Here is a 22774-nt window from a genome sequence, read left to right as displayed (position 1 = left end):
AGTTGACTATAAAGCACATTTTTATAATATGTTTGCTGCTCTCCTTATCTCTTTGTATAGCTGCTTACTACATTTTTACAGAGACTGGGTCTGGGAATATATATGCTGTGATTTAAAGAGAAAGGGATTAAGATGTTGGTTAATCTCAGGTCATGCTGATTTTTAAAGTATATGACTACTTCCTACTTACTGAGAATGTAAGTACTACATTGCAGTTTATTTTTCTGTTACATTGTTGCTTTTGTAGTTCTTCGCCACTTTTTTCTTTTTAAAGTAACCTTTTCTTTTGATATAACTTCAAAATTACAGAACAGTTGAAAGAATAGTAAAAAGAACTCCTATATATACTCAATCCCTAGATTCGCTACTTATTTACATTTTTCCCCATTTGCTTTGTTGTTGATTTTCTGTCTCCCTTCTGCTATGTGTGTGTATATTTTTAAAATTTCTTAACCATTTGAGTGTAAGTTGAGCTATCTTGTTTCTTATATTTACTTACATTTGTAGGCCTATATTTCTTACAGATTATTCTCTTTATGACTGAGATACAATGATCAAAATCAAGAATTTTAATGTTATAATAATATTGTCTAATTTACAATTCATATTCAACGATTGTTAATTATCTAATAATGTTCTTTATGGTTTTCACCTGTCCTCAGTAAAATTCAGATTGCCACATTGCATTTAGCTGCATTTAACTGTCATGGTTTTTAAATTCTCTTTAATCTGGAATAGGTCTTCAGCCTTTCTTTGTATTTTTTGACTTTGATATTTGAAGAGTACAGATCAGTTACTTTGTAGAATATTCTTCAATTTGGTTTTGTCTGCTGTTTCTCATGATTAGATTCATTGGGAATTCCACAGATACGGTGTTTTATCCTCAGTTTTATCAGGGGAAACATGATGTCAGTTTGTCCCAGCGTAGTTGATGTTAACATTGATCACTTGGTTAAGATGATGCCTTTTAGTTTTCTCCACTATGAAGTTAACATGTTTCCCTTTGAGATTAATAGTAATTTGTAGGAAGGTATATGATATAAATATCATGTTCCTCATCAAACACTTATCCAGTAGTTTTAGCATCCATAGATGATTTTCCAAAGTTCATTAATCTTTGCACATTTAATAGTTGGCATTTTACTCTAAGGAAAAATCAATCTTTTCTTGACTTCAGATCCTTTTTCTGGTGACTTCTGCTACACAAGCCCTGGAATAAGGATGGCGTATGCCAAGAGAATACCTTGATTCCACTTGTGGTTTCTGAACGTCACCTACTGTCCTCCACCCCCAAGGAAGAGAAGTTTTTATTCTTCAACTGTTTTATTCCTCAACTGTCTCCTTACAGGCTAGAATATAATCTATTTTGAGACTTTCCTTGCAAGAGGATTCATTCTTCTATATTAGGCTTCCAATATTGCTTTGTACTATCAACTCTTTTAACATTGATCATTTTATTTTGTATGTTTTGTTTGTGTATTATAATTGTTTTCTTCCCCACTAGGCTACTAGCTTCTAGAGTTTAAGGATTATATTCATCTTCATACGTATCTGGTATTTATCAAAGAGTTCAGTTAGGACTGATAAGGTACTCAGTTAAGTTTCACCAAATGAACAAATAGCAGACCAGCAACCATCGTAACTGTGGCATTGGGTTACGCTTCAGCCGTATAAAGGTATTTTTGTTGCCTGAGTCCAAAATGTTGGGTTTTTTTTCCTGGAGTTCCTCCTAATCTTGTGAGTGGGCCTTTTAAGTAGTAAGTAGTATACATGACTGTTGCTTAGATATGGATATACAGCTAGGTGACCAAGCCTAATGGATTAAGGCCATACTTGCCTAGGTCACTTACTGAAGATGAGGTCATATGTCTTACATTGTTCTTGTGCTTTTCTTCCTACATGGGCTTTTAAAACCCTTTCTCATTTAGGAATGGGGTAGTCTAGAACTTATTTGGAAATGGGTTCCAGATTTTTTTTAAAACAAAACAAGTATTCAAGACTATTTACACTCTGCTTTGTTTCCAAAAGGTTTTAAGGTAGATTAAAATATAAGATTATATGAAGTGAAGTGGAAGAAAGAAAGGAGACAAAACCAAGGGTAGAGATTTATAATGAAATAAGGCATGGGTCAGATACAAAAATGTATCTTGTAAAGACATTGTTTTGAGTAAGTCATAACTTAGTTTCTAGGATAATTTCTTTCTGAAGCTTCATGATCTTGGTAGGTCAAGGTGAGGGTGGGAAATAAATCCAGATTGAGCAGAAACAAACTTACTGCAGAACTTTTCAGAGCCATTATGTGCTAATATATATATGAAAGATGAAGAGTGGAAGATACAATGTAAAATGTTCCCCAACTTTTTGACCATGGAAACCTTTTTTTTCTTGCGGAACATCTTGAGGAACAAATGTTCTCTGGAACATTTTGGGCCTTGCTGTCTAGGCATTTAAATACTAAGAAGGCCTTGAGCTTTATAACAATGCTTTAGAGGGAAAGTATATATTACATCATAAAAGGGATACACATTCTTAGGTTTAGTTTAGAAGCAATGATTTAGGTGTGTAAGGTATTTGGAATCACTGTATGAGCAATAATTGGTGGAGACAGGATATTTATCATGGAGAAGAGAAGATGAGGTTGGTTGGATTTGTGGGGACATAGGAGTTTTGTCAGTTATCTTGAGGACTGTGATGTGGAAGAAGGAAAAGAATTTGTCTTTGTGGCTACAGGAACAGATACTAGAAGCACTAAGTAGAAGTCACAACAAGACCTGTTTCTACTCAATATGAAAAAAACTTTCTGATTGTCATAACTATGCAGAGTTGTAAGGAAACTGTCTTAGAAAGTCGTGAGTACTTTGGTGCTGGAGTTCTCAGACCCATGGGAATATTGTGAAGATTTTAGTATAAGATTGATGGCAGTATTAAACAAACTTTAAGATCCCTTCTAACTGAGAAGTCTTAAGATTCTATGAAAGTATGATATAGGCCATTTCTAAGAGAGACATAGGAGATATTTATTCTTCCATAGAGATGTCTGAGTCTGTCTTTGAATATAATACCAAAGTGTGTATCTCTAGTACCTAACGTGTAGGTATCCAATAAATACTTGTTGAGTGCAGAAAAACATCTGAGGCATAGCAGGCCACCATCTGCAAGAGACACAGGAAATCTAGATGAATGCACAGTGCATAAGCACATTACTGGTGAGATCAAGCTCCTGATGTCCTAGTCATTGCATTCTGTGACTTAGTAGCCAGTAGATTCATTTAGGTCTAAGCATAAACCAAAAGTGGGAGGGAGAATCATTCAAGGCTTGGTTTCCACATAGGTTCACACACTCATCTTTTGTCACAGCTCTTAGGGTTGCTATGGTAATATTTATGATGGTCAGCTGCTCTTTCTGAGTATAGACAGAAAGAGATGGAGGAATCTCTCTAGTACTTACGAGGTGATGTTGTTTGGGATGATGGTCTTTGATAGATACTCTCCTATGGAAATTTGTTTTCCTTTTCTTATCTCTTTCTACTTTATTTCTATAAATACAGTCCCTGCCTTGTGGATATTCAGTGTATCTTGTAGGGTTGGTTTCAAAGTCATTCTTTGCCTATATCATTATGAAAATTTCTTAAGTTTGAAAGATTAAGTTACATAAAAGGAATGATTTTGTAATATAATCAATTTGCTTACATTTAAATTCTACATATCTACTTAAAATGAATAAATGAAAATGGCTATATGCTTCACATGTCATTTAGTATTGCAGGATAGTATCTGGTCTTCTGTGTTTCTGGGGATATTTAATGGAAAATTACACATCTTTAGTGTGGCATATATTCTACCTTGTGTTTTGGGAAGGAAAATATAGTTTATTCGTGGTAATTAAAAATACTAGATCTATTGTATATTGATTTTGTTTTTTTCAGGAAGGCTGTTTTGTTGCAAGAGTTGTTCTTCTTGTCCCAACATTTTTCAACAACTTTGTGGCTTTAAAAAATATAAGGTTCACAGATTAAATGTTTATTATGTTTATTTTTGTTTTGGGGGCTACTTGAATTTTTTTCATTCTTCTGTGATGCTTTCATTGACCATCCCAATTCAAAACAGCCTCTTTCTGTTTGTCTTGTTTGCCCTAATCATTTGCTATTTGCCCCAGGCTACAAAGCCATATATCTTTACTTGATGTTTCCCCTCATTATAATCAAATTTAGAAGAAAGAATCATGTCTTTATATCCTCCACAATTTCTTCTATGGCATCTTGGACAAAGGAGTTTAGGAAGTTCATAATAGTCTAGTCCAACTTGCTTATTTTATAGGTGGAAAACTGAAAAAAAAAAAAAAAAAAGTAACTTGTTGCTTGATTTGATACAAATTTAGTATTTATATATGTACCTGTATAGCATGAATATAATAAGCCTTGGATTAGGGCTTGTAATTTATTTTGAAACTAAAAAGGGTCTCAGAATTGAAAACCTCCAAGTTATAATAGCAAGAATAATAAATTTTCTTTTGGCCTTCATAGTTTATAAAGCTCATTTCCATGTATCATCTCATTGTATACTCAGAAATCCTGTGAGGTAGAGAGGTAATTTTTTATTGTCCCATTTTAGAAGTTGTGAAACTAAGACCCGAAGGATCAATTTGCTAATAATTGATAGAGTTGGGGCTATAACCCATGACTTTGAACTCCAGATGCTACACTTGTCCTGTTATATCATGCTGCCTAAGTCATCTGTCTTTTCTTGCTGGCAGTGAACAGGATTTCCTTCAGTAATTCAGCTATCCAATAAGTGTTGACAGAATGCTCAGGCTGTAATACAGCACATATTTTCAGGTGCATTGGAGAAAGTAAAACTCCTACAGCATTTTGTTCTTACCGTACACAAACCTGCACTCACCTACACAAAGGCATATCTATTTATAATAGCACTTATCACGTTGAATTGTAATTTGTCTTTTTACATGTCCGTCTCCCCAACCACACTGTGTGCTTCTTAAGCATCCTCTGATTATTCTGTCAGCTCCTTTTTATTTTCAATGCCATATGTAGATTCTGGCACATAAGTGTCCAGTTTGTGGAATCAATGAATGAGTGAATGAATAAGTGAATTCAGAAGTGAAAGACATTATGCCCTCTAGGGGCTTATCGTCTTCTTGGGGAGATAAAGCATGAAATTTACAATAAATAGAAATATAAAAAATCAGACAAAAAAATTGCTTTTTTTTTTTTTTTTAAGAGAAACTTTGTTTATAGGGTTTGTTTTTTTTTAACTAATATAAAACAGATTCCCAGCCTGTAGTTCATGTAATTGCTTCCCGGCGTCAGGATTGGTCAGAACATGAGATTGCAATGGAGACTAGCCCTACCATAATTTATCAGGATGTATCCAGTGAATCACAATCAGCTACTTCAACAATCAAAGCTCTGTTAGAACTCCAACAGACAACAGGTATGAATTCACATGCTCAATTGAATGAAGCATGTTTTCTCTAGAGATGGGTTGTGCTAAAATACTACCACTGTTATTGTTATTACTATTATTTATTATTATTATTATTATTATTATTGCTATTATTTGAGCACATTTCCCCCCTCTGGACTTGTCTATAATCATTGGTACAGTCTGGTTTGCTTGTTAGTTCAGTAAGATGTGCATAGGAGTACTAAAGTATAGATGAACTATCTATAGAAAGGAGAAAAAAATTGACAGCTGTCTTCTTTGTCTCCTGCTTAAACTGAACAGTCCTATTGTTTCTTAGCACTAGAAAGGAGTAGTTCCATCACCTCTAAGCACAAGGCTAGATACAGTACAGTAGCCAATTTAAGAATAGCAGGAGGCAGATTGAAGGGCCCTGCCATCTTCCTTGATATTGGTGAGCAGTTTTGTGGTCATAAAACACCTTTAGTGGCCCTTGCTAACATTCTGATTTGTCTTAATTTTATCTTCAGACTTACTTCTTTGAATAGTATAGGTTAGCCACTTGAGCTGTCACACAAAGTTGTCCTCATGTAACAAGATCCTGTCAGTATTTCTAATTACTAAATATTATTGATAAACTCTAGAACAAACCTGTGGAAGTTATACTGACTTTTCCATTATAATAGGTCAAAGATTTTCAGAGTATTTAAATGACCTTGGCCATTATGTCATCCAGCCTTTTCATTTTATGGATAAATAAACTGAGATCTAGAAAGGTTATCCAGTTGGTTAGTGACAGAGACTCATCTTTTGGTTCCTAGTTCAGTGTCCTCTCTACCTGTAGGGTGACTTTTGTATTTATTTATTTTTGTTGTTGTTTTACTTATTTTGTTTTAAATAATTGTTCTGATTTTGTCAGGTTATGTACTCAGTGGGTATGAACATTCAGTGGACTTAGTTACTGGTTACTGTTTATTGTAACTTCCACCTTGTAAGATCCAAAGATTACTAGCATTTAATGTAAGTCTTTGGTTAATCCTTCTGTTGGTGTTATTTTTGGCCTTAGGCATTTCCTCAATTCTTTGTCGTTGACATACTCAGCCATTTCTGATAATGGATTTCTTATAAAGGTGGGGACGTTGAACACATAGATTTTATAGGAAAATTGATAACAAGGTAGAAAGCGAGTCTATTCACGTAAACCATTCTTGATTCCAGACTGTCATATCAGACTGTCATATTTTTGTAGAAACAAAGAAGCCATTTTTTTTTTCTAACAAGGAAAATTTGTATCCTTTAAGAATTGTTGAAGACATCGTAGACATTGTAACATTCCTTTGGAGATACCTTGAAGTTTTAATAGCTCGAATTAAACTGGTCACTGTTTTGTGCTATTCTGGGTAGATGTGTCCTAGAGCAAATAATGTTATGTACTGCTTATTTACCCTTCATTTTTAGGTTAATGAACTCAAGACCATCAGGGAATACCTCGAAGAAGGATATAGAAAATACCTTAAGGGGAGTGTGTACAAGAGAAAAATTCAGTTGCTTGGTCTAGAGCTAAAAGGGAGATGATTTTTGTATTATTGGATGTGAGTCCTTCTTACTAGACTGCTGAGTATGGTTATGCAAGTTGTTCACTAAATAGCCATACATAGCAACCTGCTTTCTTATTTTCAATTCACTGTCTGCTTAGTCATTGCCAGTGTGGCACCCCAGAGGTCTGGTTCATTATTCCTGTGGACAACTCTGGTTTTGGTAGTTGTAATAAAAGTTAACTTTTCCCCGACTTTTTTATGCAGTAAAGGAAAAATTGGAATCTAAACCAAGACAACCCACCATTGACCTGAGTCAGATGGCAGTGCCTATTCAGATGACCCAGGAAAAGAGACATTCTCCTGAGAGTCCGTCAATTGCTGTGGTAGAGTCAGAACTAGTAGCTGAATACATCACTACTGGTAGGTGTCCTCTTAAAACATAGTGTTAAGGTAGAACTACCTTTCTGGATTTCATGGGGTGATTACTTGGGGGAGAATATATTCTTTATATTTTTAGCTTTTTTCCTGTTTGTTTTCAGAGCAAATTCACATCATCCTTGGGATTTACCCTGTCTTTAATGACTTGGAAAAAACAAATAGGATGTTACAAAGTTTTTAAGTAATATAAAACTACAAGTCAGCCATAAATAACATTTGTGAATACACAACAACAGTTGTAGGGAGAGGATAAAATATTTTTTGTCTAAGAATGAGGGTTTTTTGTGTGTGTATGACAGGGTCTCACTCCCGTTGCTCAGGCTGGAGTACAGTGACATGATCACTACTTATAGCAGCCTCAACTTCCTGGGCTCAGGTGATCCTTCTGCCTCAGCCTCCTGAGTAGCTGGGGCTACAGGTGTGTGCCACTATGCCTGGCTAATTTTTTGTATTTTTAGTAGAGCTGTGGTTTTACCATGTTGCCCAGGCTGGTCTTGAATTCCTGGGCTCAAGAGATATGTCCACCTTGCCCTCCCAAAGTGCTAGAATTACAGGCATGAGCCACTGCACCTGGCCTAGAATAAGCATTTTTATGCATCAGGATTTTTTAGTTTTGTGGGAAGTGGGGTTAAGGGGGAAAGAAGGAATAAAATCCAACCCTTTTAATAGTTTTCAAAAAGTAGAAAACCTTGGCCAGGCACAATGGCTCACGCCTGTAATCCCAGCACTTTGGGAGGCTGAGGCAGGCAGACTGCTTGAAGTCAGGAGTTTGAGTACAGCCTGGCCAACATAGCAAAACCCTGTCTCTCCTGAACATACAAAAATTAGCCAGGCTTGGTGGCACTTGCCTGTAGTCCCAGCTACCCGGGAGGCTAAGGCATGAGAATCGCTTGAATCCGGGAGGTGGAGGTTGCAGTGAGCTGAGACCACGCCACTGTACTTCAGCCTGGCGTCAGAGGGAGACTGTCTCAAAATAAAAACAAAAACAAACCAAGAAACCCTTAAATCCATGTAAATACTTACAAGTTCTGGTAGAAAGCAGATTAGGTATTTGTTTAAAATGTGGTCTGGCAGCAAAACACCGAGATGTTTAGATGGCATATACAGAGAAATAAAGCAAGATAGATTATTTTTCTCCTATTCTGATGAGACCACACCTGGAATACTGCTTTTTCTTTTGAACAGTTTATTACCTTGAAATTTGAAATAGTCCAGAGAGTAGTAATCTGACTAATTAAGGGCTTTTAAGAAAGATGACTTGTGAGGCAGTATGTAGATGACTCCTATCTTAAGTTTTTTTTAGCAGTGGTTACAGGAGAACATAAACTTACAGATATTTGAAGGACATAAATACCAAAGAGAAAAGGAATTTATTGGCATCATTTTAGGAGATAATATTATTAAGACTAATGGGTTAAAATTGCCAAAGGGTAAAATCCAGGTAAGATATGGAAAGCCATCTAGAATCTTTCTTTAGAGATATTTAGCAGAAAGCTAAAGCAGAGGCCAGTATTCTGGGGAACTTAATATTAACCTCTTGGGGTAGACTAGATTATCACATGGTGAACAGATGAAAAGACCTATGATTTCTTCCCTTACTTATCCTTTCAGAACGCACTGATGAGGGGACAGAGGTTGCTTTTCCCCTTCTAGGTAAGTGGTGTGCATCCATTTGTAGTATCACTGAAGGTAAAAGATGATTGTTTTGGGGGGAACCACTTAAATGGATGCGCTCTACTCTCATCTGGTAGAGGAAAGGTAAGCTCCACTTAGTGAAAGGAAGAGAGATTTTTCCTTTTGTAGAATAGTGGAATTATTTCTCAGAAATGAGCCTTTTGACACTGCAACAAAAGAGTTCTTTAAAATAACAAAATGGCTGCTTTATGGTGTTTATATGGCCCAGTTAAGGTCACTTCAGCTGTTTTCCAAGTGTTTATTCTATGACCTTCTTTCATAATCTCCACCCATCATATCCATAGCCATGTTAAGCATTTTCTTTGACTTAAAAACCAGCTACTTGGCCTGCCCCTTGTATTATTCTGTAGTGGATATTAGTTCTAACTTTCCTGAACTCTGGAGAATTACTGTGAAGTAATTGAAGGAGAATTATTTTTAAGTAGATTTAGTTGATTTTTTAAAAATCCATTTCACTTCTTAATAAAAAAAATACTTAATGTAATAATTATGAAGATTAGTTTGGGCAGTAGAAGTGTTCCATATAATTGATGATTTCATCTGAAATGTATTATTTATTTTCATATGTCATTCATTTCCAGTGCTTTTATTTAAAAACTATTACTCTGCTTAATTTTAATATTATAATTTGTTTTTTCTACCCAGTCATATTGTAAACTATTTCAGTCATGGTTGTTTTAAAGTAAACCTCGACTATTTTTTTTTTGGTTATGTTGAACATATATGGAAGATTTTATTAGCTCAACATAATTTAACATAATGTACATATAAAGCATACTGTGAAATATAGTAAGATACTACAGTACATTTATAAAAGAATACTGGAGATGCTGCCTATAGTCTCACATCACATGTAGATGTATGTATAGCAACAATAGAAAAATGTTTGTGAATATAGATAGAATGTATCATTAAAAAAAAGCCTATTTGTATGTCGTTGGATAGTGTTAAAGTTAATCCTTATAATACACAAATGGCATTCTTACTTTGATTTCCATAGTGATCATGTTATTCTTGAACACCCCACTATGACTTTTCTAAACAGAAAATCAGTGCTATTTGAAATTGTAGATCAGGGTTTATGAACATTAGAATCGTGGATTATTGAGAGAGTTTCAGTAATCCCAAAATCCTTAGCTAATTTACAGATATGTTGTATTTTATCTGTTTCTAATTCAAAGGATGAGTTTCCCAGTCACCATAAGCATTTTTAAAGCTCTGTAGACTGTGTAAAAAGTTGAAGTTGAGGCCGGATATGGTATCTTATGCCTGTAATCCCAGCACTTTGGGAGTCCATGGCAGGCGAATCTCTTGAGGCCAAGATTTCAAGACCAGCCTGGTCATCATGGCAGAATCCTGACTCTACTAAAAATACAAAAGTTAGTCTGGAGTGGTGGTACTCATCTGTAATCCCAGCTACTTGGGAGGCTGAGGCACGAGAATAGCTTGAACCTAGGAGTTGGAGGTTGCAGTGAACGGAGATTGTGCCACTGCACTCCAGCCTGGGTAACAGAACAAGACTCTGTCTCAAAATAAATAAATAAATGAATAAAAAGTTGGAATTAAAGCTGGTAAGATTTGATAGATTGGTTACTTCATGAGACCTTTATAGCAAGAGAGTAAGAGAATAAGAATAGAGCTTTTAAAAGGTCTATATTTGTAAAAAGGTCTATTCTTTGAAAAGAGTAAGACCTTTGTAATAGGAGAGTAAGAAGCAGGGATGTTTCCTGTACTGCACTCTTGCCCATTCATGTCATATGAGCTGAATTTGAGATGATAGAACATTTTTCTATTCTTTTGTTAACGCTTTATATTTGTTTAGTACTTTATAGTTTAAGGACCATTTTTCAATCTGTGACTTCATTTGGTCCTCTCCTAGGTAGAAACAGCAAGCTTTGATTATCCCATTAAAAACAAAGTCAAACAAAACAAAACCTCTTAGGTTTTAGAGGCCAATAGAAGATGAGTGACCTCTTCAAATTCACATGGCTGGTTGGTGGTAGAACAGGACAGAATCCAAGTGTGATTCTTGGTCCAGTTTATTTTCTGCAGTCTCACCCAGACCTTTAGATTTTTAGGAACTGTAAGGTTGTAAGACAGAATCACTTAATTTAAAGGAGTGAATGCTACTGATGTTTTTATTGCATGTGGAACTGAGACCAAGAGATTAAAGAACTTGTATTGCATTACTTTCCTTAAAAATAGTATTTTGGGATTACAGAAATTGATTACTGCTTTGTTACCTTAACGGGATGAAAGTCACTGGAGAAAGTGAGTACAGCTCACAAGAGGATGCAACTTTAAGGGGTTTATTCCCCCTTTGTGATAAGTTTTCACAGTGCTTCCATATACATTTCTCATCTCATCCTTATAATAGCTCTGTTATTCCCATTTTGCAGATGAGGAAACAGTCTCAGAGAAGATAAGAGACTTTCTTAGAGTCACACAGCTCATAGATGGGCAGACTGTGGTCTTCTGCCTCCTAGTACACAATACTACACTTTCTTTCTGTGATACAAGCTCACAGACATTTGTTTAAAATGACTACTGGTTACAGATGCTGTGGTGATTTCTGGAGAAATATCATCACCTCCTCTATTTTCAGTCAGCCATCGCTCCCAGCCCCAACAGCCTTCCCAGCCCCAGCGGACCCTGCTCCAGCATGTGGCTCAGTCACAGACCGCAACACAGACTTCGGTGGTGGTGAAGTCAATCCCAGCATCTTCCCCTGGAGCAATAACCCACATTATGCAGCAGGTTGTATCTCTTCTTTTTCTTCCTATCTTCTGAAACTGCCCATGCTTGAAATAAGATTCAGTGTCATCTTGTATTTTAAGAGGAGAAATAATGAGATGTAGAGTGTTTGTGTAATTCTTTTCTAAGAAATGAGTAAAGAAATGAATTAAGGGTCTTAACACCAGAAAATAATTCTGAAACAATATTCTTAAATCTGTGAACTCTTAACATTTCAAAAGGGTGAGAATGTCTAGATGAATCTAATGACATCAGAATTGGTCACTGTTTTTGTGTATTTTATTGTCAAAGAATTTATCATTGAGATAAATAAGATGTTCAAATGAGAACATTTGGCTTGTTTAGCTGTTTGCTGCTGGATTTTTTTTTGTTTTGTATTTTGTTTTTATAATGAATCCTTCCTCTTGGTAACATTATGAATAAGTAGGAAAATAAATATTTGACTTTTTTAACTATAAGTGGTCAATTACAAGTTGAGAATATAAATCTAATGTAAAATAGGACATCAGGTATTAAGGGGAATGGGAAAAAGGAAAAGTATGTTGATAGGTTGATACTGTACTTCGAGCTTTGAGTATATTAACTTGTTCAATTCTTACTATGATCTTGCAAGGTTGGGTGTATTATCCCTCTTTTACAAGTGAGGAAACTTATGCTCACTTCAGTAAGAAAGTAAGAAACTTGCTCCCGGTGGCAGAGCGAGGATTTAAACCCAAAGTGAACTGCCTCTGTTAAATAGTTATATCATGGATATCGTGATTAAAGCATGATTTATTAGTAGTAGTCACATAAGTCACCATCACTCACATGGTGATGAATCTAATTGGAGGCAAACTACTTGAAAGAAAGGCAATGAAAAATGTTGAATTGAAAGCCTGTATATGCAAAGTCATTATGGTATATGGGAGAATTACAGTTGAATCTCAAAATTTTATAGTTTAGAATTTAAGTGTTGCATATGATAAGGCAGTAGGAAGGTTGGGGATAGGCTGGATCTTGTTATGTCACTGAGGGAAGCCAACTGGCTGGAGGTTTTGTTGGGTGGCAGGTGTCAGCCTGGAGTCTAGCCCTCACCTGGCAGGTCCTGACACTGACCATTCTCCAGTCACCTAGAGAGGTCTGACAGGCTGACCCTAAGCTGTCAGTCAAGATGATGCCTCCTCACAACACTTAGCACTGACACAGAGCACTCTCCTGTCTACTGACAGGAATGCTCTTATCCTCTCCTCCATCTCCTTCCCTCCTGGGAGCCAGGGCTCTAGGATGCTATTGTCTGATGGGCCTGGGAGCTGAGCAAAGGAGAGAGGAATTCTTGTTGGGAGGTGCTTCCTGCAGACCTTGGTGAAGCCAAGGTGAAGAATGATCTCCACCCATGCAGGGGGCTCTCTGTGGGGACTGGGACAGGCATGGGTCTCAGACAATCTCCCTGACCTTCCAGACAGCCCTGGATGTACACATGGCCACAGTGGGCTTCTCTGAACTTTGGTTTTTCTCTGGACCTCATGCCTTGGTTGCTGCTTTCAGACAGGGTAACATTATGAATCGGCTGGACAGCTGTTTCCTCAGCCAGGAAGCATTTCTCTTCTTTTTTCCATGTTAGACTGTGCTTGCAGGGCCATCTTATTCTAATCTGTAAGTTCTGGATTCTCTAAGACTTTTCTTATAGTAGCGAGTAAACCAGTTTTTGAAGTACTTAATGTCTGAGAGTTGAAATTGCAAGAGTTTCAGTCTAAAGCTCCCTGAGGTTTCTTGGTCTTTCTAGGTTCTTCTGAAATTTTTTGAATGAATCTTATAAGTCTTTTTCAGTTAAGAGGAAAATGTAGCAATGCAGATGTTTTTCTTATTTCATTCTTACTTTGTGCCTTTTTTACTTAGGCATTAAGCAGTCACACTGCTTTTACCAAACACAGCGAGGAACTTGCAACTGAGGAGGGCGAGGTTGAAGAGATGGACACTTTAGACCCTCAGACAGGTCTGTTTTACCGATCTGCCCTGACTCAGTCACAGTCAGCTAAACAGCAGAAACTTAGCCAGCCCCCGCTGGAACAGACTCAGCTGCAAGTGAAAACTCTGCAGTGCTTCCAGACTAAACAAAAGCAGACCATCCACCTGCAGGCAGACCAGCTCCAGCACAAACTCCCGCAAATGCCCCAGCTTTCCATCAGGCATCAAAAACTCACCCCTCTGCAGCAAGAACAAGCACAGCCCAAGCCAGATGTACAGCACACACAGCATCCTATGGTGACCAAAGACAGGCAGCTTCCTACCTTAATGGCACAGCCCCCGCAAACTGTAGTACAGGTGCTTGCAGTGAAAACCACGCAGCAGCTCCCTAAACTGCAGCAGGCTCCGAACCAACCAAAAATCTACGTGCAACCCCAAACCCCCCAGAGCCAAATGTCGCTCCCAGCTTCGTCAGAGAAACAGACGGCAAGCCAGGTAACGGAATATTGATAGCATGCAAAGTTAAACTTCTCTGTTCACGGAAAAAAAAAATGAGACCATCACGACCCTATCATGATTATCAGTGCTTTCTCCTGGCAAGAGGAAACCCAAAAGCCTCATTACGCTGGTAGTACTTTGCCCCATCAGAAGGTTGACATTAGGGAAGAAATGCACGCATTAATATGTAGGAAGAAAAAAAAGCATAGCATTCAGAACTTGATTTTCCAGGCAGTTTTTACTGAAATCACTTCAGCATTGACCAACAGTGCATAGAAGCGATATCTTTAAATTATTTTTATTTTTTGGTATAAAATATTTATTTCCATGCCCATAAACTCTGATTCCTGTGGCAATAATGCTAAGTAAACTGCAGTCTTTAAAGGAACTTCATTGAACATCTTTCTTTGTAGTTTATATTATAGCCATCTACTTAAATTTATTTTTTAGATTTATCTTCTAGATTACAGAGGAATTATTGGTGGATAATTGAAAGCAAAATTATGTTAGCAAAGCCAGTGGCTCTGGAGTGATATATATGTATGTATATATTATAAATACATATATGTAGTATATGTTTATATACATGTATTTCGAAGCAAAAGATTGGAAAAATATTCTTTTTATTTTAAAAAGCAGAAGATTATATGAAATAATTTGAGACAGGTTGAAGGTGTACTGTTTAGGGATAGAAATCCCAAAGGAAGACTAGGCTACTGAGACTATTTTTTTCTTTATTTTGCTATAAACCTTGGCTGGCTGAACAAAGGTTCTTTCAACCCCTCCTCTTTCTCTAGGTTTTGTAAAAGCAACCAGATCCTTCCTATTCAGCCCTCTTTTTGAAACAGCAAGCTTCAAAACTGTCTTCCTAGTATATAGCACACGAATGTTTCTTTTGCCATATTGTCTGGGGTATTTGATTAGGTTTTCTCAAAGAGTTGTAGCTATAACACGCACAACCCCAATTTATTTTCAGGTGGAGCAGCCAATTATAACCCAAGGATCCTCTGTTACAAAGATAACTTTTGAGGGGCGCCAGCCTCCCACAGTTACAAAGATAACTGGTGGCAGTTCTGTGCCTAAGCTGACATCACCAGTTACAAGCATATCTCCCATTCAGGCCTCTGAGAAGACAGCAGTGTCTGACATTTTGAAAATGTCTTTGATGGAAGCTCAGATTGATACAAATGTAGAACATATGATAGTGGATCCCCCAAAGAAGGCTCTTGCCACTAGCATGCTCACTGGTGAAGCAGGATCATTACCCTCCACCCACATGGTGGTCGCAGGGATGGCGAATTCCACTCCCCAGCAACAGAAATGTAGAGAGTCCTGTTCAAGTCCATCCACTGTTGGCTGTTCCCTAACGACAAGGAAAATTGATGCACCAGCAGTGCCTGCGACAGGCCAGTTCATGCGTATTCAGAATGTAGGCCAAAAAAAAGCTGAAGAGAGTCCAGCAGAAATTATCATCCAGGTAAGAACTGAAAGGAAAATGAGAAATCTTGGGTATCTTGGGGGTTGTGGGTTTGTGTGATATGTTTTTGACTTGTCACAGGAGGAGTCAAGCCAAGACAGCAAGAAGACATAGATACTATCTTTGAGATGGTGTTTGACAAATTTGGTTTAATACCGATTACAAAAAAATAAATTAATTTTTTTTTTTGGAAGAGAATCTGAAAATTGATGGACATTGTCACCCAGCAAAATATAAAGGCAATGAAGGACCCATATGTCAATTTGATTTTGTAAGATACAAGCTATACTTGAGGTTATACTTGCCAATGTGTGAACTCTTTAAGTCAACCCAGAAAATAAGAAGTTCCTGGGTTCAAATTTTGAATTTTTCAATTTTTGCTCAAAAAATTCTGGAATGTAACTGGATTGCATTTCTCTTTCAAGTTAATTTTGGGGACCCTTTTCTTGAAAGAACAGTTCTTGTTCTTGATCCAAATTTATGACTCAGGACAATCAAACCTCAACAGCAATGTCTGCAGACATGTTCTACGGGAGTATTTCTCTCTTTTTTTGGAGACAGAGTCTCCTCTGTCCCCCAGGCTCCTGAGTAGCTGGGACTACAGGCGCATGCTACTGCAACCAGTTAATTTTTTGTATTTGTATTAGAGACAGGGTTTCACTGTGTTAGCTGGGATGATCTTGATCTCCTGACCTCGCGATTGGCCCGCCTCAGCGTCCCAAAATGCTGGGGTTACAGATGTGAGCCACCATGCCTGGACAAGGGGATATTTCTAAATAATGCTTTATATTTAATTTGGGACTTAACCATATGAACTTTGCTGTTTATTTCAATCATTGATATTAAAAAATCTTGTTTGGTTACTGTCATCCGTTGGTAAGTACAGCCTAGTTGACATACTAGAATTATTCATCGATAATAGATGGTATCTCACATTCCCTTGATTCTAAAAATCATCTTTTGTCATGTGTAATATATCAAGATCAAAGAATTACTGAATCCAAGCTACCCCTTGCGAGGTATCAGGTTGTTTTCTTGATATTTGTCGTTTTCTTTTCTAAATAGATATATAGCTTAGAAGGTATCAGAGCAGCACATTTTAGTTAATTGAGAATTTGGATTTATTGAAATATGAGTAGACTAGGATTTGCCATCAATTCATTGTGGTAAACTTTGTCTTTGCCATGATTCCAAGCTATGGGAGAATGCAAATTGACCAATGTTATGAAACCAATGAAGATAGAATTAAGTATAGAGGAAATGCTTAAAGGCAAGTAGAAATGACCATTGAATTATTAAAGTAATTTGTTTCCCTTTGTAAAACAAATGTAAATGAAGTAAATATTTCTTGACAAAAGGATTTTTGATTTTTTTTTTTTTTTTTTTGTATTTTCCTTTGAAAGAGGTAAGATGTGATGGAAAAGGAATGGTTTTCTGGCTTTGCCATACATTATATGATTTTGGGCAAAGCTACTTAACCTTATTTTGCCTTGGATTTCTTATCAGCAAAATGGGAATAAGTAATGCCTACTTTACAGGATTGATGTAAGGATTATACAAAATTAAGCACTAAGCACAGTACCTGGCTCATAGTGATTGTCTAACAGATGGTAACTATTACTGTTTTTACCAAAATTTGTTGTACCTACTGGGGGCTTAGATTGCTGAACTCACTAAATTAAAAATAATTTTGAATAGCTTATTAGGGAATTATTTTTCTGTACTTCATAAACAAGAAGGAAAATGTAATTTGCTTCATGTATCAAGGACTGTAGTTAATGCATAGATTCTTTATAGAATTCTCAGCCAGCTTTTAGCTAGGTGACACAGCTTTTTAGCTGTGTCAGAGGTAAGGACAGCGGAGTGATTAAGAACCAGACTTTTGGAGTCAGATCCCTAGATGTGATTTCTACCTGTACCCATTATGGGTATATGTGAGTTTGGGCATCTGAATTAACCTGTATATCTCTGTTTCTTTACCTATGAAGTGGAAACATTAACATCTACTTTACAGGGTTGTTTTGAGGATTAAGTGAGAAAATGCATATAAAGCACTTGGTCAAGTGTCTGTGTAGAGCAATGCTCAATAAAGATAGCTCCTATTATTATACTCATGATTAATATATTGTTAGAGCATTTTCAGGTCTTACTAGTTATGTTTAGCTTTGATCCGAAGTATTGATTTGCTGAGTCTGCAAAGTGCTTTGATTCTAGAAGAATGCTCTATAAAAATTCAACAAATTTGATATTAAATGCTTTGAATGAAAAGCATTGTTCTTTGTGGACAGTCTGTATTTTATTCATTGGTTGGTTTGTTCATTCATTCATTCCACATGTATATAACCACTGTGTTCCAGGCACAGTGCTAAGTGCTGAGAATAGGGAAGTAAACAAGCTGTATCCTCTATTGTAAAGAAGTCTATATATGTGGAATTCATAGAGTTTTAGAACTGCAAGGATCTTCACAGTATATCCTCCAACTGTCTTATTTTACACAAGATTAACATAAGGCTCAAAGAAGCAGAATGACTTCCTCAGAGGCCCTCAGCAAATCAGAGACAGAGCCGAACTAAAATCTAGGCTTCTTGACCTTGTCTAATAGTCTTACACTATTATCAGCTATGTGGAAGAAAAGAGCAGAAACAAAGAGAACTTCATGGCTCCAGAATCAATGTGTAGGCATCTTACATTATTTTCTTGATAGTAAAAGGTTATTTTGGTCAGATATATTTGCAAAGTGCTGATACTCAACTTTGTTCTGGGGTTTTTAATGTTAAAATTGTATATTTATTCATCAGATGTTTATTGAGCATCTGCTGTGTGCCAGGCCCTGTTCAAAACTTTGGGCTTCTAGCAATGAGTAAGATTGTCAAGATCTGTTCAATTCTCTTGGAGCTTACATTTTAAGAGTAAGAAACAATGTAACATGATAAATGCAATGAACAAAAAAATGTAACAGAATGTAATAGAGATGGAGTGGGTGGGATAAACCCACTACTTTTGGTTTGGTAGTCATGGAAGAAAAGCTTTTCTTCCAAACATTTGAACTGAGTTGCAGATGTCAGGACAGAGCCAACCATGCCATGATTTGGAGGAAGAGTATTCCAGGAAGAGGAGAAGGCCTAGTACAAAAGCACTAAGGTACAAGAGAGTTTGGCATGAGGCTGGGCGCCATGGTGAGGTGTTTGGTTGTATGGGAAGTACAGTAGGAAACAATTTTAGAGTTTTAAATGAGAATATGACATGAACTGATAAAACTTTTCAAAGGATATCTAATAAAGATGAGGAAAAAGAATCTGACAAGGCAGCATACCTGTGATATTTACTTATGCAGAGGTCTATAGCAAGTGTTCATCTACTAATATTCATCTTGCAGAAAATAAAGGGCAAAATTTGACTACATTTACATTTTCATTTGCTTAATAATCAAATGAAAGTTTCATTCAAAGTTTGTCTCTTGAATTAGACAATAGATTTCAGCCTCCTTTGTTAGAAGAGGCACCATAAAGGAGTGGAAAGATCACTTCCAGTTGCGTAAGATTTATATTTGAATCCTGGCATTATCCCTGTCCAACTGTGACTTTGGTGAAGTCACCTACCCTCTCAGTTTCCTCATTTGCAAGTGGGAATAATAATTTCCTTATAGTGTTGTTACAGGGATTTAGTAAAGTATAATATGTGAGAGCACTTTGCACAGTGCCTGGCGTGTAGTAGTTGCCTAATAAATGTCCGTTTTCTTTTTTTTTTCCTTGGTATTGTTGGGGAAATGGTTCTGTTACCTTTTCTTTCCATAAAGATTCTCCTATGTCTTCTCTTCCAGGCTATTCCTCAGTATGCTATTCCTTGTCACTCCAGCTCCAATGTGGTGGTGGAGCCCAGTGGGCTTCTTGAGCTAAACAACTTCACTAGTCAACAGCTGGATGACGAAGAGACAGCAATGGAGCAGGACATAGACAGTAGCACGGAGGATGGAACTGAACCCAGCCCTTCTCAGAGCTCTGCTGAACGGTCCTAGTGTTTTGGACACAATAGTGCACTTTAAAACCTGCTTGGTTACCAGGTGTCCAGGGAAACCCTCATATTTTAATGTATAAAAAGAGCACTTTGCCCATACTTAGGCTGTGGACCCTGAAACAGCAGTGTTTCAACAAGATATTGCTGCAGGAGCAGCATTTTAAAACAAGATAAAACTCACAGGGGAATGTACTTTTAAAAAAAAAAAAAGAAAAAAAAAAAGCTGCACATTTACAGTGACTTGAGACCTAGTCTTCTTTCTCTGTTGGATCATGGCCGGTGGAAAAGTTTTGTCTTGCAGTGGAAAGAGACTTTTCCTGTGCATGTTTCTCAACTGGTTACTACTGAGCAAAATACCATCTAAAAGGGGAATGTGAATAGTTGTATTTTGAAATGATGTGTCAGGAAAAGTTTTTAGAAAAGTTACATGTTTTTGCATATCCCTAGAAGTGTTGAATTGGTTAAAATTTTACATTTGCTCAGTTCATAATTAGTTTATAAGTACCTAGAAAAATACTGGCATTAAAGAATCCTTGTTGGATGGTAGAAGTCAGATCCCTAACCAGTGGGAAGTGCTTTTTGGGTGGCTTGTGCATTCTCATCAGTTGTGTGCTAATTTATTGTATTGTTCCTTTGTGCTCTAAGTAGCACACTTGCCTTCTATTTATTTAAGTGTAAACATTTCAAAGCAGGCCGTACTCTGTCTGGCAAATTTCTTGTAAACCAGGATTGCATACCGTTTCCATCGTCCTTGTCTCCCCACTTTCCTTTAAGAAAACTTACTAGAAAATGTTTCATTGCGAAGCGGAGGAAAAGAAACATTTTCAGGCCTAAAGGAAATGTTCAGTTATGTTAAGAAAACAAATTATTCATTCATATGATGCTTTCTTAACGTTGAAATTGCACATTCACATTGGACTGAGACTTTGAAAATAACTTTTACGTACTTTTGTTTAAGCCCCTTTGAAATGTATAAAAAGTTCATTCACAGTTCTAAATGTAAAGTTTTTAAGCATTCTACCTTTTTAGGACACAGTTTGTTTAAGCAATATGTTTTGGTCTTGTGATCACTGTCTGTCACAAGTAGAGTGAGAGGGGTAAGGGGGTGGGAGGGTAAGAGTTTTGACAAGTTGTGGCAAAGGAAACTATACTTTTCATTTTTAAAAATGTAAATAGAAAAGTTTTTAACGGTTTTATATAGATTTCACTATAAATAAGCATTTTAAGACTGACAAATGTTGAACTGTACATACATTTATCAGCATAACTGCCCAGTTTTTTTGGTGCTGAAGTACTGTAAGTAGAATTCATCAACAGTCTCCTAATTTTTGCATCTACATCGTGGGGGGGAAGGGAAGCTGTGATACTATAGTTAATAAATTCCCACTAGAGTGACACTGAAGATTTAAACACAAGCATTTGTAAGGTGCACTGATCTCTGGTGGTTGTCACTAGTTCTGCTAGGTGATAATGACTTACCCATAGATGGAGCTGTTGGATATTATTTTATTGTACAAATTCATGTTTAAAAAACTTTGTGACTGTTTCTAGTTAAGTAATTTTTTAACCTTTTTGGGTCATAGTCTTCTTTGGAAATCTGATAAAACTATGAACTCTCACCAAAAGATACACATGCAACATGTTAAATACATGTTAGACTTTGCATACAATTTTAGGGGCTCATGGGCCTCTAAGCCTATCCATGTATTCCAGGTTAAACCCTCTGTTATGGTCAATCCATTACTTACAGATGTAAGTTTTTATAAAATTATAAAATAAAGTATCTTTTAAATATTCATGGATCAAATAACAAGAGAAAACCTGAATAAAGTTATGTTTTACATATTTTGGCAGCATAGCATACCTGTGTCCCTTGAGAATTTAGCGTTCATATGTTTCTGCAATTGGAATGGCAAATAAAACTGGCATCATCTACATTTTTTTAAATTACAAATATTAAGAAATTATTAAGTGAGATTTACATTTTTTTCTTTTAAAGGTACTAATTTCAAATAGAGCATGCATCCATTTATTTATTCAACAAATATTAATTGAGCATCTTCTGTGTGACAGGTAGTATTCCATGCACTGGAGATACGATAGTGAACAAGCAGGAAATCCTATCCTTATGAAGTTTATAAATAGGGCTTCCTGCTGATGAGCTGATGAAGTGGATACAAGGAATGAAGATAGGAGAAAATAAGAGCAATCCTTAGGTTTTTTGATTAAGTGGATAGATGATGATGCCATATATGGATTTTCAGACATCCCTTTACTGAAAGTCTTAGCATTATATCTGTGAGTATTCCATGTTTAAGCACATAAATTAAAAGTAATTTAAAGTCATCTCTTTGAAGGATATTAACAAATTACAATACAAACGCTACAGAATTTGTAGAATTCTAACAACTATTAGGCAGTGATAAGAAAAATCCAGTTGGTTTAAAGTAAACTTTAATAAGTGCCTAGTATTGCAGATGCAGTTTATGGTGAAATTAGAAGATTAAAAAATGGGGCCTTCATTGAAAAGGGGGGGCTTCATTGAGATATTTACATGACGTAAACTCACCCATTTGAAGATACTGTTTTAATGGTTTTAGTATATTCACAGAGTTGGGCAACCCATTACCACAATCAATTTGAGAACATTTTCATTGATCATAAAAGAAACCCTGAACTGAAACCACCGTCACTCCATCCCTGGGTGACCACTTACCTACTTTCTGCCTTTTATGGATTTGCCTATTCTGGACATTTTATATAAATGAAATTATATAATATGTAGTCTTTTGTGAGTTCTTTCACTTAGCATATTTTCAAGGTTCATCCATGTTGTAGAATGTGTCAGTACTACATTTCTTTTTATGGCCATTTCATTGTGTGAAATATATCACATTTTGTTTATCCATTTATCAATTGATGGATATTTGCATTATTTACACTTTTGGGCTATTATGAATAATGCTGCTGTGAACATTTGTGTACAAGTTTTACA

The 22774-nt window shown here is 36.4% G+C and overlaps 1 protein-coding gene across 41 annotated transcripts in view; it reads left to right on the top strand.

The window, feature by feature from the left end:
• Positions 1–22559, top strand: part of EMSY (EMSY transcriptional repressor, BRCA2 interacting) — a 116866-nt gene extending 94307 nt beyond the window's left edge. For 16 of the 41 annotated variants that reach the window (XM_009007407.5, XM_009007404.5, XM_009007402.5 and 13 more), the window contains 7 exons: positions 5287–5451; positions 7224–7379; positions 9009–9050; positions 11698–11849; positions 13722–14285; positions 15265–15765; positions 19586–22559. In XM_009007407.5, the coding sequence (XP_009005655.1) occupies positions 5287–5451; positions 7224–7379; positions 9009–9050; positions 11698–11849; positions 13722–14285; positions 15265–15765; positions 19586–19780 (1775 nt within the window). In that variant the 3' untranslated portion in view covers positions 19781–22559. Of the gene's footprint in view, positions 1–5286; positions 5452–7223; positions 7380–9008; positions 9051–11697; positions 11850–13721; positions 14893–15264; positions 15766–19585 lie in introns of those variants that run through there. The other 25 variants (XM_035265375.3, XM_078340169.1, XM_009007410.5 and 22 more) reach the window with 6 other exon arrangements.
• Positions 22560–22774: the final 215 nt, after the last annotated feature.

This window comes from Callithrix jacchus, chromosome 10, assembly GCF_049354715.1.
Source record: "Callithrix jacchus isolate 240 chromosome 10, calJac240_pri, whole genome shotgun sequence".
Taxonomy (NCBI): Eukaryota; Metazoa; Chordata; class Mammalia; order Primates; family Cebidae; genus Callithrix; species Callithrix jacchus.
This window is presented reverse-complemented; position numbering and strand designations above follow the sequence as displayed.